The following is a 17,725-nucleotide window of genomic DNA, read 5'->3' on the forward strand; positions in this document are numbered from 1 at the left end:
GGAACAAACAACAAGTTCCCTTGTTTGGTCACTCCCTGAGGGAGGAGGCAAGCTTGTTTCTTATGTGGGGTAAGGGTAGGGGTGTGTCCAGCGGGTCGGAACAGAGGGGTGGCTTAGGTGTTTTGCCCACCTCTTAGGTGGGGTTGTGTGCAGGGAGCATGCTCAGTACCTGCTTTTGCTCAGGACACCCTGTTTTTGCTCCAAGCTCTTCAAAAGTTGCAGTTGGATTTTTTGGTCTCTTTGTATCTTTTGGGTCCAGAATTTGTGCCAACTGTGCCTGCACTAAAAACTGTATTTTTAGTCCCATACAGTTTCTTTGTATTTTGTTGCTTGAGGAGAGGTGTGTCCAGGTGCAAGCCTTGCAGCGCTGCAGCAAAATGTCCCAGGTCCCAGCCTGTCTCACAGTGGTTAGGACTCCAAGCTTTCACTGCCGGGGCCCGGGTTCAATCCCTGGTCTAGGAACTAAGATCCCACAAGCTGCACGGCCAAAAAAAAAAAAGGGAAAATATTGAGTGGTGTGTGCATTTGTGTGCCTATGTGTATGTGGAATTGTAAGAAAGCAAGTTGCAGAATAATTATGTCATGTGATATGTAAACAATAACAACGAAAATGAACAAAATATAAATATGTAGGGTAGATGTGTGTTTACATGAATATGAATGTACAGGGAAAGTTCTGGAAGGACAACAAATTTCTCAGTGGTTATCCTTGAAGAGCGGAGTGAAATTGGAGGAGAGAGGTATCACTGTCATTTTTACTTTATTTACTTCTGAATTAGAAGAATATAGAAACAGAAAGAATATATTATAGATAATGTGTGTAGTTTCCAAAAAAATTGTTTAAAGCACCAACACAAAATATAGGTGAGAGGAACAAGGGCTGAATCTCTAGGAATGGTTCTGAGCTCTGCTCACATTCCCACTGATGAAGGGATAGCACTAATGAAAAACCAAAACAAAACAGTATTTCCATTTCCCTTTCAAAATTAAGGTTTCTTTTCAGTGTCACTTTTATTTTTCTAGTAGGTTTATCTGGTTTGCATGGAAGAGAAAGCATGAGTTCAATTTTTATAATTAACTTTTAAATCTTAGAGCTATTAATTTGCTAGCTCTGTTAGAAAATTCCCTGGGCTCTCAAAAATAGCCCAGTGGCCTTCATTAGGATTTTCAAAAGACAAAGTTTACTACTTTTGATACCGAAAAAGTTTTATCAGAAAGTCCAGGCTCTTGTTCAGCTCATCCAAAAGAATGTGGGCAAGGAACACGTAACACAAAGAAAAACACACAGAGACTGAGGAGCAAGGAGAACAAAGAAGCAGTTTATTTAGGGCAGAAGCGAAAGTTACACACTCGGAAAAGAAGAGTGTGTCCCAGGTGGGCCAGCCCCGCAGAATTTTTGATCTCCTTTTTAATCTTATTTTTAGGTTTTTGAATGGGTGGGGGTCTTTTTGATTAACGGTGGAATATTCATTGAGGGGAGGGTTGAAGTGTGGCCTGGATGCACCAGGTTGCATCAGCTCCTGGTCCTGTGCACTTGTCACCTGAAGCCACCGTACATGCACTCTAAGAGTTGTTTTCCCTTAAATTTTTCCGTACTAGTCGATGGAGCCCCACAGGTGGAAGCTCCTACAGGGTCATCAGGCAACCTGTGCATTTTTTTTGCGCATGCTCCTCGGTTTTCATGGTGAGAGTTTCTCATTCAGATGCTACAATGCTCCTGTTTTAGAAGTCATTCCTCCGTGCATCATGGCCTCATTAAGTGCAAAACAAGGAAGTGTCTTTGCCTTCTCCCTAATGCGTATACATGAGGAGGCTGTCCTTGGGCTCGGCCCTGACTTTCCTGCCTCACTTTATGCAATGCCTAGAAATTACAAGTGGAAGCCAGCATTCAAAATGATAGAATATTAAAATGGAAAGAACTAGACATACTCTAGCTCAATTACCTCACTTACAGATGAGGAAATAGAACTTTAGGAAAGAGAAGTGGCTTGACAGCTAGACTCAGACTGAAACCAAAACCTGGATTTCCTTCCTCCTCAACCAGTATCTTTACCATAACACATCACCAACTTAAAATTCTGCAAGTTTGGGAGGAGTCTAAGTGTGTTCTGATGTGAGATAACAAGGTAGGGCATTTGCATATAACATCAAATTTCTGCAAAGCTCTTCCATGTCAATAGGCTATATTATTTCAGTGACCACTGCTAAAGTACAGGCAGTGGTTTAAGGTTACACCACAAAATCTATTTCATTTCCTTGTAGTTTTCTTCCCTTGTGTCTGTCTCTTCCTATTTTTGGAGTTGTTCTCTCAGCTCGACTGCTTTTATGTGTTTCTATATTCACATCTGTTTCCAGACCTCTGTGTGTGTGTCTTATTCTGTGTGCATTTTCCATCTGTGTTTGAGATTCAGTGTCTGTGAACCTGGGTATCTTTCTTAGTATTTTTTACTTTCCGAGCACCTTTGTCTTTCTCAGTTTTCCCCCATATTTTTATGAAAAAGCCTACGGATGATGCTAGCCCCTAGCTGTTTGATTCTTCCCAGGGGAGGCCCCAGATATAGTGGAGCAGATATAAGCCATCCCTATCATTCCCTGTCTGAATTCCTGACCCATTTAATCCATGAGAACAATAAAATAGTTATTTTACACCATCATGATTATTATTTTAAATTTGGGGATGGCTTGTTACACAGCAGTTGATAGCTGGAATTCTCGTCCTGGGCTACGCCAAAGATGACCAGGCCAGCCTGCCTCGCACACTCCCTCTCCTGACTCTGTGTCTTGGATGACTTCACTGAACTTCTACCTGCCTTCATTCTAGTATTTCCGCAATCCAACTGCACCGCTTTGGAGGTTCTACAGGTGGCATAACCTCCCTGCATTCCTGCTCAGGACTGCTCTCAGCAAGCTAGTCAGACAGCCGTTGGCCTGAATACTACTGAAGAAAAGTTACCAACACTGAGGATTGGCCTAGCTACAAATCCATAAACTTCAACCTCTGCTGGGCCCTTGGCATTGCTTGGCAATCCTTTCACATGTAAACTGTCAGCTCCTTCTCCTATTCACTGTAATGGTCATTCTGAACCTTCTCTGGTATCCTTAAGCCTCCTACTATCATCACCTTCACCCCCTCTTTCTCAACAGATGACCGACTCCTTACCCAAGAAAATCAAGGCTAGCAGGTACAAACTACTTTAACGTTGTTACTCAGTATCTGAAAATAGATTTGCATGTGCATCTTCCTCACCTCCTGCTTTTAGCTCAGAGGGAGAGGTGTTCCATACCCAGTTCAGAACCAGCTCTCCACCCATGTTCTATTCTAATGTCTTTAGGATCTGCACTTGCTTCATCAGGTATTCCCTCCTTATCACGCATCCAACTTCTCCCACTCTGCTGACTTCTTCCCAAAGACCCGTAAACAAGTTCAAATCTTTACTTAAAACAAAACAAAATCTCCCTTTTTTTCCTTGACCCCCTCTAGTTACCATCTTCTTTTTTTTTTAATTTATTTATTTTTGGCTGTGTTGGGTTTTCGTTGCTGCACGCAGGCTTTCTCTAGTTGCGGCAAGCAGGGCTACTCTTCATTGTCGTGTGCAGGCTTCTCATTGCGGTGGCTTCTCTTGTAGCTGAGCACAGGCTGTAGGCACGCAGGCTTCAGCAGTTGTGGTGCACGGGCTTAATTGCTCCGCGGAATGTGAGATCTTCGTGGACCAGGGCTCGAACCTGGGTCCCCTGCATTGGCAGGTGGATTCTTAGCCACTGTGCCAACAGGGAAGTTCATAAGTACCATCTTCTAATTCTCCTTTCTTACTGTATCACTCAGGGCTCTTGATAATAAGCAACTGTATCAGGTTCTGGATATACTCAGTTTAAAGAAAGGAATTTATCGTGGTGGGGGAAGCTGGAGGTAGATCAGCCTATCCCACTGTTGGGGTGAATGGGACCCAACCATCTCCCTCTCTTCTAAGTGAATCTTGCTTATGAGTGAATAAGTCTCAACTATTCAGAATTCAACATCCCAGAAAAGACAAACTGGCCAAGCCTAGATCACATGCCTGCTCTTTGACTTTCTGTATTAGTCAACTCAGGCTGCCATAACAAAGTACCAGAGACTGCGAAGTTTAAACCACAGAAATTTATTTTCCCACAGTTCTGGGTGCTAGAAATCAGAGATCAAGGTGTTGTCAGGGTTTTATTTTCCTGTGGCCTCTCTCCTTGGCTTATAGATAGCCATCTTTTTAAAAAATATTTATTTTTTGGCTTCATTGGGTCTTAGTTGCGGCACACAAAATCTTTCGCTGCAGCGCACGGGCTCCAGAGCACATGGGCTCTGTAGTTGCGGCACTCAGGCTCTCTAGTTGTGGCACGCTGGCTTAGTTGCCCTGCAGCATGTGGAATCTTAGTTCCCTGACCAGGGATTGAACCGGCATCCCTTGCATTGCAAGATGGATTTTTAACCAGTGGACCACCAGGGAAGTCCTGATAGCCATCTTCTTTTTTTTTTTTTTTTTTTTTGGCTGCATTGGGTCTTTGTTGCTGCACGTGGGCTTTCTCTAGTTGCAGCGAGCAGGGGCTACTCTTTGTTGCAGTACGCAGACTTCTTATTGTGGTGGCTTCTCTTGTTGTAGAGCACAGGCTCTAAGCACATGGGTTTCAGTAGTTGTGGCACATGGGCTCAGTAGTTGTGGCCCACGGGCTCTAGAACAGGCTCAGTAGTTGTGGTGCACGGGCTCAGTTGCTCCGAGGCATGTGGGATCTTCCCCGACCAGGGCTCGAACCCGTGTCCCCTGCATTGGCAGGCGGATTTTTAACCACTGCGCCACCAGGGAAGTCCACAATAGCCATCTTCTTGTGTCTTCACATGGTCTTCCTTCTGTGCATGTCTGTGTCCTAATCTCCTCTTGTTATAACTGTACCAGTCATACTGGGTTAGAGTCCACCATAATGACCTCATTTTAACTTTAAAGTCCCTATCTCAAAATATGGCCACATTCTGATGTACTGGGGATTAGGACTTCAACATATAAATTTAGGGGAGACACAATTTAGCCCATAACACGGGCCCAAGGTGACGGAAGGGGAGATCTGACTCCTTTGGCTTCTGTAGTAAGAAGCAATTACCACTTTCTATGGACTACTCACAGTGGGGGCTTCCCCCAGGGATACTGAGGTGATGATAAGAAGGGGGAAAGGAGTGGATCCTCTCTGTTATGCTTTCTCTGTTATGAAAGCATAACAGAGATTCTTAAAAGGAGTAGTAACTCATTAAAACACTATTTCATTTCTACTCAATCTTCAACCAAAAGTTATCAGGTTCCTGTCCCCCAACCCCAGCCCCTGACATTGCTCAGGCAAAGGTCATGAATTGTTCCCAGATTGCCACATTGAAAGAACTCTTTCTTGAAATTTTCTACAGCATTTTATACTGTTAACTTCTCCCTCCTTGAAGATCCATCCTCCCTGGGCTGTCCTGTTCTCCTCACTTCTTTAGCCCCTCTTACTCAATCTCCTTTGTCAGCTATTCTTCCTTTACACACCCTGTCAAAGTTGCTGAGTGTCAAGTTTCTGTCATTGGTCCTCTCCTCTCCCCTCCCCACCTCTCCCCTTATTTCGCCTTCCTTCCCCTCACTGTTCCCCTTTTTTCTCACTCAATACTCTTAGAATCAGAGAGATGATATTTATACTTCATCTTAACCTAGGATCTTTGGATGGGCTTCACAGGCAGCTTCTTAGATTACAGGGAAAATGATGTGTATGTGTGCATTTTTTCTTGGGAGAGGGCCTAAAGCTTTTATCAAAAGTTTAAAACAGGGCTTCCCTGGTGGCGCAGTGGTTGAGAGTCCGCCTGCCGATGCAGGGGACACGGGCTCGTGCCCCACATGCCGCGGAGCGGCTGGGCCCGTGAGCCATGGCCGCTGGGCCTGTACATCCGGAGCCTGTGCTCCGCAACAGGAGAGGCCACAACAGTGAGAGGCCCACGTACCACAAAAAAAAAAAAAAGTTTAAAACATCAACCATGTTGATGCCTCCTAAATCTTCTTCTGTCCAGACCCTTCTGAGTTCCAGAGCCATAAGTCCAACTGCCTACTTGGCATCTCCACCTAAAACCACCACCAACCTCCAACTCAGTGTCAAAAGCTGAGATCATTATTTCCCTCTCCCAAAGCCTGCTCCTCTTCCTCTATTTCTTATGTCCAGGAAATGTGTCACCATCCTCCTGATCACCCAAATCAGAAAGCTGAGCATCACCTAGTCCCTCCTTCTCCATCATTCCTTATTGCCAATCACTCAGCCAAATCCCGTCCGTTCTACTTTCTTAACATCTCTCCTAGATGCTTCCATTGCATTTTCACTTTTTTATCAGAGAATCTCCTATCTGTCAGCTAAACTGTTAAAATAACTTCCCAAATTTTCCCTCCACCTTCAATCTTTCTCCCCTCCAACCTGTTTCTTGGACTGTGTCATTTCCCAGCTTAAAACCTTGATGAGCAGTTTTACATTCTGTAAAAACTACTGTGATAGCAGTTCCAGAACATACTGTTCAACGTGACATACAAAGTCCTTTATGATCACCCTATAAATATTAATTGAATGACTAGACTATTCCAGGCACTGTGCAATATGCTGGGGATACAATGATGAACAAGAGGAACAGATTCCCTACCCTCAAAGAACTTATAGTCCACAAATGTGATGAGGACTGCAAAGGAGAAGCACAAGCTCCTGAAGGAGTACGGGGGATGGGAGTGTCACAACTTAAGTCAGAAAAAGAGAGAAGGCCTCAACCTCCTGTGTTGCACTTCTAATAGTCATCAACCGGTATGGTTCCAGAGGTGGAACCAACAACTCTGTATGCATTATTTCATTTAAACCTCACAACAGCTCCTTGGGGTTAGTACCATTTTTGTTAGCCCAAGTTTAGAGATATGGAAACTGAGACCTCGACAGGTTAAATAAACAGTGGAGTCGGAATTCCATCCCACACTCACCTGAAACACAGCCCTCATAACCCTTTAAGAGCCTGTGCTTCTCCCCTGCAGTACTCACGAATCCTGTGGAGCTATACCCAGCTCTGTAAACATGCCAGCCTATCTCACTCCAAGTCTCTGCTGATGCGGTTCCTTTTGCCTGAAACGACTATTTCCCTCAAAAGCCTTCCTGCTGAACACATAATTATCTTCTGTGATCTAACTAAAGTGTTCTGTCTTCCACGTGGACTCCTCCCCCAGACAGAATTAGCCACTGGCTTCTTCGTGCAGACACAGAATTTCAGAAGTACTGTCATAATCCCTAAAGCACTTCAGATGCTCATCTGGTAGTTTCCCCTTAAGAAGCTATAAATCCCAGGGAATGATAACTGATGAACTCTGTAATCTCAGAACCGTGTGCTGTGGCTGTCATTTCAACATTAGGGAAGAGAAGAAGGGAGGGAGTAAAGAAAAGGATGAGGGAGAAAAGAAAAAGCAAGCGTGGAGACAAACACTCCAGCCTAAACTAGGCCAAGACCATCTGTCCTTCTTTTAAAAATTTGCATTTTACCTATCACTGTAAAATTAACACATACCACCCCAACACACTCAGCTGGAGGATTGCTCAGGAAAACCTGCAGAACGTTTCCCATTCTTCTGCTGTCCTCCTGTGCTCTCCCTCCTCTCCTTCCTGCCTAGCCCACCCTCTCGGCAGCTGGCAATTCCTCCCTCCATTTGAAGGCCACAGACAGGAAACAAGTCAACAAGAAAATAAAACCTCAAAGAAGGAAAACTGAAGTGAACGCCTTGCACCACATCACGTTGCAGAAAGCCATTTCAGTAGCAATGAACAACAGAGAGCGCTGAGGGGTAGCCACCTTTCACCTCGGAGATCACAGAAAGCCCTGAAGGTACTCTTCCTGTTTTAGGTTTCCCAGATAAACATCTGAAGTACTATAGGACGGAGCCTGCATTTCCAATTTTAAAAGAAAATGTTGGTAGAGATAATATTGGGGTGAGGGACGCTTCTAATGATCTGATGATTTAAATGACTGCTCTCTGTAGGCAGGCCCTGGCTGGGTGGAGATGGGTCTGGGCCAAGCAGGAGAGTGAGAAGTTTTGAAGTAGAACAAGAGACCCCCTGAGGGAATGTCCTCCTTATTGAGTCTCATTCCCAGGGTCCTGTTGTCCTGTTCGTGTCACCGGGTGGATCCCAACCAGAGAGGTGGGGTTTCATTTGTCAGCGTTCAGATTCAGGAATCAAATGACGTTTCCAGAAGAGGAAACTGATGAGTAATAGGCTTGAGGGGTGGGGAGAAGGGCTGTTTATTTCCTCTCTCAAGTCAACTAGGTCCCCTTAGGGCTCTGATATCTGTGGTGACTTGTCTACTCCAACGCACAACATGTGGCAGCTGCTACCGCCAACGGCTCTGCTGTTTCTAGGTAAGTCAGAATCACCCTGCCTGGGAGGTGAGCTCAAGACGCCCTGGGTTCAGCAGACATCCCTTTTCAGGCAAGGGATGAGACCCCTACCAAGGGATAGGACCCCTTACCATGTCTATAGATCTAGATTTAGCTTCTAGGACTTCTAGGATTTAAGCTTCAAGCGTTAGAGATGTGGAGAATTGCTGGCCCTGATTTGGGCATAATCAGGAGGTGAAGGGGGACGTGAGGTTTCCGTTACTTCACCCCTCTGGGTCTCAGTTTGTCTATCTATAAACGGAAGAGCATGGACTAGATGGTCCTGAAGGTCTGTCTCTTCCATTCTCACATTCCAGTGCTCCTCTCTAAGTCTTTTAATTTCCTCCCTGTCCAGGGGACTTGGGGTGAGGTTGTTTCTATGGTTTGATTCAGGGATATTTGATCTGCACCCTTAATCTGGGAGTTTGAACGGGGACCACAGAGTAAGGGAATGGTGTTGCAAACAGGGGTTTGGGTGGACAAGGGAGTAGGAGGCACAGACATCGGAGACCAGAGGACAGGCAACGGGAGAGCTATCACTATATTTATCTTGATTCTTGGGAACACAGGCCTCCCAGGGCAGAGGTGGGCAGGGGAGTTTAAACTCACTCCACACTCCAGTCACCCTGATCTCTGCTGCTACTCAACATCTGTTTCACTCTTTCTTCTTACAGTTTCAGCTGGCACGCAAGCTGGTGAGTTTGCTTCGTCGTCTTGGATGGGTCAAGTGAGGAATGTAAATGTGCAATAGCCCCAGGGTATTAGGAAATGTTCTTTGCATAGGAAGTTGCTGATGTGGGGCTGGCAGGGGTAATTCCCCCAACACAGTAGGGCTTGACCCTATGCTTCTCTGGCCAATTTTGCTCAAGATAAAGAGAGACCAAGAAGGAGGCCAGGGCTCCCCTGGTGGCGCAGTGGTTGAGAGTCCGCCTGCCGATGCAGGGGACACGGGTTCGTGCCCCGGTCCGGGAAGATCCCACGTGCCGCAGAGCGGCTGGGCCCGTGAGCCATGGCCGCTGAGCCTGCGCGTCCGGAGCCTGTGCTCCGCAACGGGAGAGGCCACAACAGTGAGAGGCAAAAAGAAGGAAGCCAAGCCTCCCCAAGCCAATATGCTCAGACTGAGTGCTATGCTGAGGCTGAGTTGCCAACTCTCGGTTCGCAATGGGTTTTGAGCCTCCCTGGGAATGCCAGTGTAGGGCTGGCTCATTTCCTGCCCTTATCTACATTCTCTTGACTCCTCAGCAGACCTCCCAAAGGCTGTGGTGCTCCTAGACCCTCAATGGGACCGGGTGCTCAAGGATGACCACGTGACTCTAAAGTGCCAGGGGGACTACCCTCTTGGAGACAATTCCACACAGTGGTGGCACAATGGGACTCTCATCCCAAACCAGGCCTCCAGCTACTTCATCACAGCTGCCAAAGTTGAGGATAGTGGAGACTACAAGTGTCAGACAGGCCTCTCCACACTCAGCGACCCGGTGCAGCTAAAAGTCTACATGGGTGAGTAGGTGAAGGGGAAAAGGGAAATCACCAATAAATGGTAAAACACGAGGCCCTGAAAGACTTGGGAAGCACCAGAAGATGATGTTCCTGGGGCTTAAAACTAAGATGAGATGATCTGTAGTCCTACTGAATTATATCAGATTGTAGTCCTAGCTATAAGTAGGCCTTAGGTAAAAAGTCAAAACCTGGGACTTCCCTGGTGGCGCAGTGGTTGGGAGTCCGCCTGCCGATGCAGGGGACACAGGTTCGTGCCCCGGTCGGGGAGGATCCCACATGCCGCGGAGCGGCTGGGCCCGTGAGCCATGGCTGCTGAGCCTGCGCGTCCGGAGCCTGTGCTCCGCGACGGGAGAGGCCACAGCAGTGAGAGGCCCGCGTACCGCAAAAAACAAAAAAAAAAGGTCAAAGCCTGGCATATACTACAGGGCTGCTGCACTGCACAGTTCCAGGAATCAATATTCACAAAGAATACATACAGCATGAATGGTGTCATCTGAAGGTCAGGGCATGACACTGATGCTCAATAATAGTTATTGAATAAATTAATGAATCCATTTTAGGACCTCAGTCTCCTCACTCTCAGACACACAATGCCCTAAGCTACCCCACAAGCCATCCCTAATTCACCACAATCTCTCTGTCTCTCTTCCCATCAATGCCACACTCAAAATATACACTTCAGCATAAATTTGGCCATGTGATAGCTCTCCAAATAGAGATATATGTACACATTCAGGCTGCATATTCATCATGGAATCAGTCTTTGTGTATTAACAGAATCCACTCATTAGATGCAAGTAGAAGAAGTATTTTGGAGGCAAGAGATCTCTCCCGGTGTCCCTGAAATCACACCACATAGCCCGGTACCTGCAGCATCACCTTGTTAAGCCTGACTCTATTTTCATGGCTGCCCCATCTGTATATTGTATGTGAGTGGAACAAGTCTGGAGGGGAAGGAGGGCCTAATGAAGGTGGACCTGCAACAGAATTCCATGGAATCTGAAGCTGCTTTTCTTGGCTTCTTTGCCTTCTTTCTTGGCACTTAGCTGACATTGTTCTCAGTCTACAGAGTTACAAAGAGGAATGTCTATTATCTAGCTAGGTGAGAGATAGATGGCCACCTATGATCAAATAAAATGGGGAATTACCAACAGGAAGCAATAGACAAATCATATCTGGTAGTTATTAGCTTGTCTTAAACTTGGCTTTAGAAACTGACTTTAGAAGTCTAATCAGTGAGAACTGTTTTAAACTGTGACCAAGAGCATTAACTTCAGCAGGCAAACTCCTGATCATTCTTTAGGACCCATTTCACTTATCTCCTTCTCTGAGAAGCTTTCCTTACTTTCTTTGGGCAGAATTTCTTTGCTCCATTCTCTTTGGTCCTTCAGTCCTTTGTTCTTAGCCTGTTGTAGCACTTATCACACTGTATTGTAATTATTTCTATGTCTGGATCACAGGTTCTTTGATGTGTCTTAGTCATCTGGGTATCCCCAGTCTGCACAACATAGTAAGTGCTCAATAAAATATTAGTTTAACGAATGTACATATGGACATTCACTGAGTCCATGACAGCCAGAATGGAACAAGAATGTTCCCCCCCCAAAGAAACCAGACCATAATATACATATAAGATTACATAGGTAACCCCTGTTAATATTTAAGTCCATGTTTTTTCTTTTTTTCTGAGCATACATACTTTTTGTATTCTGTCTTTTTAACTTAACATTGTCTGATGAATGTTTTCTCATGTCATTTTAAAATTTCTATGCAATATCATTTTTCGTTATTCAGACCAACTTCCTGACCACAATTTCAAGTTCTCTGTGTGTGTGTGGAGCCTGGTTACTTGGCAAGGCAGTTGTGAAAACAAGTATCTTGGTGACATAACATTCTCTCTCTCAGAGGCTGTGCTCAGTAATGAAGATGGCCTTGCTGAGACGCTGTGGCCCTTCAGGAACCACCAATTACCATCAGCACTACCACGCATGCTTTTGTTTCCCCTCCCTGACTTTTTTTTTTTTTTTAAGATTCAACTTAATTTTTTTCTTTTTTGGCTGCACGCAGGCTTTCTCTAGTTGTGGCAGGCGGAGGCCACTCTTTGTTGCAGTGCACAGACTTCTCATTGCAGTGGCTTCTCTTGTTGCAGAGCACAGGCTCTAGGCAAACGGGCTTCAGTCGTTGTGGCACCCGGGCTTCAGTAGTTGTGGCTTGCGGGCTCTAGAGCGTAGGCTCGGTAGTTGTGGCGCACGGGGTTAGTTGCTCCGTGGCATGTGGGGTCTTTCCGGACCAGGGATCAAACCCATGTCCCCTGCATTGGCAGGCGGATTGTTAACCACTGCGCCACCCGGGAAGTCCCCCCTCCCTGACTTTTATATTGAGGTCTCCCTCATGATTTCTGCAGCCACTCCTGTGGCCACTCAGTAACCTTCTTCCTGACTGTCTGCAACAGTCTTCCAATATTCCTACAACTGTCCATTCCTTCTGAAGTCTACCTTTCCTTTAATTGGGCAAATCATCATTTTCTAATACAATGTTTACTCTTTGATCTAGAACTTACAATGGCTCCTTATTACCTGCCATAGCAAATCCAAGTGTAGCCATTAAGGACTCTGCAAATTGCTTCTCACCTGCCTCATCACTTAGACCCTATGCTCTAACCTTATGTTTTGACCATGTGTGTGTCTCTCCCTCTCCACCATTAGACAAAATTTCTTGGTGTGACTTGAGCTCTCTTGCAGGGCCCAGTTGGCTTTTTCCCAAAGAAAGCTATGTAAGGATGGCTCCCGGTCTGGCTTTCCATCATCCCCCAGGATCTGGGTGGTGAGCATCCCCTTCACAAAAGCTTTGCACTGAATGCTGAGGCCTCCTGGGCCTGTGTTCTCTTTGTGTCTTTCAGGCTGGCTGTTGCTCCAGGCCTCTCGGTCGGTGGTCCAGGTGGGGGAGCCCATTCAGCTGAAGTGTCACAGTTGGAAGAAAACTACTGTACAAAAGGTTCAATTTTTCCAGAATGGCCGAGGCAAGCAGTTTTCTTATCAGAATTCTGACTTCTACATTCCAGAAGCAAAACTTGAACACAGTGGCTCCTACTTCTGCAGGGGGATTATCGGGAGTAAAAACGAGTCTTCAGAGGCTGTGAACATCACTGTTCAAGGTAAGAGATGTGCAGAGTGCATCTAAAGGGCCCAGCGCACCATGTGTGGGGACTCTGCCTTCACACTGGGAAGATGAGTTGGGAGGAGATTGCTGACCGTTCCACAGACGTCTTTACAAGGGTCATTCACTCTGCAATGTGACAGCAGGTGCGGAAGTCACATTTCCTCCCCCATAAATATGCCTGTCCTTACCTCATTCTAACTATATCCATAATGTTATCTGTCTCTATCATGCTGGCCCATCATTACCTGTTCTCCTTTCCCCTCCAAGCCTCAAGTCATAGCCAAAAGCGAAGCTGGCAGTAGCGCCTCACTTTCTCACAGAAAGACCCATAACCTGTGTTCTGGCTCTGCTGCTAATAAACCGTGTAACTGTGGCCAGTTAGACTCTCTGAACCTCAGTTTCCATTTCTGTAACAAAGACATGCTGACCTTTATTGGGCATCTTTCAATGTGCTGGACACTGTGCTGAGTGCTTCTTCACATGCAACTAGTCTGATGATCATAGTAACCCCTCACAACAACATTAAGAGATCGGTAACATTGACTCTACAGATGAAGTAACTGGGTGGAAAAAAGGGAGGGGGGTAATTAATGTGTCTCCAAGGGCACAGCAAAGATTCGAAGCCTGTATACTGAACCACCAGATAAAATGAAAGGATTGGACAGGCGCCAATGTCCTGTGACAGAATTTTGAATTCCACTAAGTCACTTAGAAAACATCTCCAGTCTCTGTAGTACCATCCTCCAGGGTCAGAGATCCCCTGCCACCGTGCTCCCTGGACTTCCTAATTTCACAAAACTTCCACCTGTAATCAGACTAAGACGTTTGTTGTAAGCAATTTACATGTGGTAAGACAGCAAGATAGCCACACATCTTCTGAGATTTTAACAAAACAATGCCATAATTTGTATAAAAAATAACTTCATCACAATTTAAATTGAAAATAAATACTCTCAAATAGAGAATGAGAAAGCAAATAACAAAGAAAATGGGGGCAAAATGCCAACAATTAGTAAATCTAGGTAAAGAATATATGAGAGTTATTTATACTTTACTGGTAACCTTTTTTTTAAGTTTGAAATTAAATCAAAATTAAGAGTTGAAAAAATTAAGACTAAAAATCCACTCTAATGTTACCAGTTTATAGACTACAGTGAGGAATGACTTTAAAATAACAATATTAAGGGCTAAGAGGTTGAGAACAAGCAAATTCTACCTCTTTCCATTTTGGGTTATTAGTTACTGAGCCGTGATAAAGAAATAGTATCAATTTTCTGACGGTAAGTAGCAGATTTCAATGGTTCACATTTTTTTTTTTTTTTTTTTTTTTTAGATTTCCTTTAGTGGGGTAAAAACAATGAGTATTATTTTGAGACACAAGAGAAAGTTACTGAATTAAGAAATAGTGTTCTCACACCAACTTAAACTTTGACTACTTTCAGAATTTCACACAAAACCCAGCTACAACCTACCTTGCTCAACGCTATGTCACATACCTCCATCAAACAGGAAAACACTTTTGCTCAGGTAGCATTAAGATCCAGACTCAGTGGGAGGAAGCTATGGCTTTCCGCCAGACTCCCCCATGTTCCTTAGAATCTGTCTCTTAGCAGGTGTCAGAAAGACTTTCCACCGATGACCTCACTGTTTATTCCAAATTTCTGCCTTAACAAATGTCATTTTATTCTCATCCCTCTGCTTCTCCTATTAGGTCAAGAAAAGCCACCCACCAGCTCATCATTCTTTCCACCTTGGCACCAAATCACTTTCTTCCTGGTGATGGGACTCCTGTTTGCAGTGGACACGGGACTGTATTTTTCTGTGAAGAGAGCCCTTCGAAACTCAAAGGAGGACTGGAAGAATGGCAAAGTCACATGGACTCAGGGCCCTCAGGGCAAATGAGGGTAATAAAAGCAGCATCCCCATCCCATGGGGGTGATAAAAGAAGCATCTCTGAACCTCTTTCTAAATTCACAGCCCCACCATGCCCAACAGGCATCTCTGGGAGCAGCAGGAAAATTACACCTCAGACTCCAGGCTGAGGGTCCTTCACCCAACTCTGTTTTCTCTTGTCTCCTATGGAAAGGAAAGGACTGTGATCTTCAAGTGCCAACAGTGAAACCCCAGTGAGCAGCTGCATTACCAGGAATAGAAGTCTCAGAGCGACATGGATGCTTTCTCTATTCTAACCATTCCGTCCCAGCAAAGCAACAATACAGACTCTTGATGATTACCCTTAATGTATGAATATTGTCCTTAAATAAATGGATATGTAAATAAGAGAATTCATGGTTGAGAACCAGCTGGATAGTAGTCTGCATCTGTTGCTTCAGGGCTGGCTGCCTTCAAGGCACCCTAAAACTCCTTCTAGACAGACTGTGGGTATGTCTGGGGGGTCTGGGGGAGACAGCAGAACCATTGAAGAGGGTGGCTAAGAAAGAGCAGGGTAGTCCAGGAAAGACCAGAGAAGACCACCACCTGGGCTGTCTTCCTAGAATATGAGCCATGGTAGATAGAGGTAAAAGGAAATCACAGAGGTGACGTCGAATAGAGTTTTTCAGGGGAGCCCATGTCAGAATTGGGATGGTCTGCAAGTATACAATGATCAACCCTCTTAATGTCATGAGTAGGACATGGTCCAGGAAGGGGTGTAGGGGTTGGAGGATTTAGAAAAGAAAGCACAGAATAAGGCCATTGGAAGGAGAGCAACATTGTTGTCCCGGATTAAGCCCAGTGAACAGAGATACCTCCGCATCCAAACAGAGAAAGCATGAGAAGAAGTCAACCACAACTGCACAGGAAGGAATGGGTAGGAGGTGAGAATGCTTTTACTGGGCACAATAGTGAGAATTAGAGAGCAGTGGCAGGGACTATAAAACCAGCTTTTCCGTTTTAGTATCTAATTCAGATATAGCTTTGATCACATCATTCTTTAAACAAATGTTGGATAACCAATATTAAATGTACTGAACTCTACTGAGTTAAATTACGAAACTTTGAAATCCCTCAGCATGTCAGTAACAATGGAGTAGAGGTGGAGAAGGCAATCACTGCTTATCGCAGTGATAAGCTATCTCTCTTTGTGTTTCAGAAGTTTTAAATAGAACCATTTCTTGATTTCAGTAAGGCATTTTACAAGATCCTGCTTCTACTGTCAGGCAGAAGATGGAAACGCCATGGTAATAAAACAAGAATGAAAAAAATCCTTTTTTCCTCCCAGTGTCCAAAAGTCTATCAATTCTATCCTGAAACGGAGCAGGACCCTATGGTCCTTGTCCCGCATGTCCTCTGCCTGCCTTTTGTCTGTGGAAAACCTTTAGCCAAAGAATAAGTTTAATCAGAGAAGTGAGAAAATGCAGAAACAAAGGAAAACAGTCAAAGGAGACCAAATTATAATAGTTTAGTCATTAAGCGTAGTCAAGGACCTTTAGTTCCTCTCAAAGGCTATAGATAGTATTCTGAGCCATTTCCTGTGAGTTGTCTTATAGTTACTGAAACCCAACCCGGTGGAAAGAGTTAACTACGTGATGTCCAGATTGTAGCCATGACAAAATTCCACAATTTTGGAATTGTGGGATTCCAAGAATTGGAACTGCCACAAGAATTGGAACTGCCACAATTCCAAGAATTGGCCTCACGGAAATGGGAACAAACCGACCCTCAAACTGAAGACGAACCGTACTTAAAACAATCAAGATGATGCTGCTTAGACCACCCATGACCAATTTCAAGATGACTGTCAGAGCTGACTGTGCTGTTTCTGCATGTAGCCCCCTCCTGCAGCCTATAAAATCTCTTGCCCACTGATTGTCAGTGAGGGGAGTCGGCCTTTGGACAGGGTCCACCCCTCCCCCCAGGTTGCTGACATCCAAAATAAAGCAAACTTTCTTTTCCACCAGCCTTGCCTCTTTACTAGCTTTTGAGCGGCGAGCAGCCCGACCCCACTTTCGGTTACATAGGATTAGTTTGGGTTGATGAGGAACCCCTCTCGTCTCAGCAACCATCTCACCACAACTCATATGAAGTAGTCAGCTTGCTAATTCACCAAATCTTGTTGGGACAACGGGGCAAAGGGAAAATTTCATAGGTGGTATTGGATAGGAGGATGAATGAGAATTAGAGGTAGTTTTAGAGCATGGTGCAGGAAAGAGCTAGGAAGGAGGTGGGGCCTGGGCAGAGGTATCTGGCCAGCCTAATTGTGTCATTTATGAGCTTTATGCCAAGACAATTCAAGCCTGGTATAGGAATATTAGATGAGATTCAGACATCAGACAAGGGCATTTGGAAATGCTGAACATTCAGCTCACATTTATTTAGTATTTACCATGTGCCAAGCTTGAGTTTAGGTGCTGAAGATACCGAGATGAACGACCCAGGGTCATTCCCTGGAGGAACTTTCATTCTTAGTGAGAAAAAAAAAAAACACGTAAATAAAGAGAGAATGGGGCTTCCCTGGTGGCGCAGTGGTTGAGAGTCCGCCTGCCGACGCAGGGGACACGGCTTTGTGCCCCGGTCCAGGAGGATACCACATGCTGCGGAGCGTCTAGGCCTGTGAGCCATGGCCGCTGAGCCTGCGCGTCCGGAGCCTGTGCTCTGCAACGGGAGAGGCCACAACAGTGACAGGCCCGCGTACCGCA

At 45.2% G+C, this 17,725-nt stretch overlaps 1 protein-coding gene across 2 annotated transcripts; it reads left to right on the plus strand.

Moving 5' to 3' along the window:
* Nucleotides 1–8,319: 8,319 nt before the first annotated feature.
* On the plus strand, nt 8,320–16,986 carry LOC132511404 (low affinity immunoglobulin gamma Fc region receptor III-A-like). 2 transcript variants are annotated; one of them, XM_060134589.1, is made up of 5 exons: nt 8,320–8,411; nt 9,104–9,124; nt 9,672–9,929; nt 12,829–13,083; nt 14,800–16,986. In XM_060134589.1, exons 1-5 carry the CDS (start codon nt 8,372–8,374, stop codon nt 14,988–14,990), a joined length of 765 nt encoding a protein of 254 aa, XP_059990572.1. In that variant the 5' UTR covers nt 8,320–8,371; the 3' UTR covers nt 14,991–16,986. The 2 variants fall into 2 exon arrangements, with proteins under 2 accessions (XP_059990572.1, XP_059990580.1); XM_060134597.1 differs by having other exon boundaries at nt 8,340–8,411; nt 9,675–9,929.
* Nucleotides 16,987–17,725: the final 739 nt, after the last annotated feature.

The sequence above is a fragment of the Lagenorhynchus albirostris genome, chromosome 2 (genome assembly GCF_949774975.1).
Source record: "Lagenorhynchus albirostris chromosome 2, mLagAlb1.1, whole genome shotgun sequence".
Taxonomy (NCBI): domain Eukaryota; kingdom Metazoa; phylum Chordata; class Mammalia; order Artiodactyla; family Delphinidae; genus Lagenorhynchus; species Lagenorhynchus albirostris.

Coding starts and splice junctions, on each gene's coding strand:
- LOC132511404 (XM_060134589.1), top strand. CDS start 8,372: ATGTGGCAGCTGCTACCGCCAACGGCTCTGCTGTTTCTAG. Junction 9,125..9,671: donor TTCAGCTGGCACGCAAGCTG/GTGAGTTTGCTT, acceptor TTGACTCCTCAG/CAGACCTCCCAAAGGCTGTG. Junction 9,930..12,828: donor GCAGCTAAAAGTCTACATGG/GTGAGTAGGTGA, acceptor TGTGTCTTTCAG/GCTGGCTGTTGCTCCAGGCC.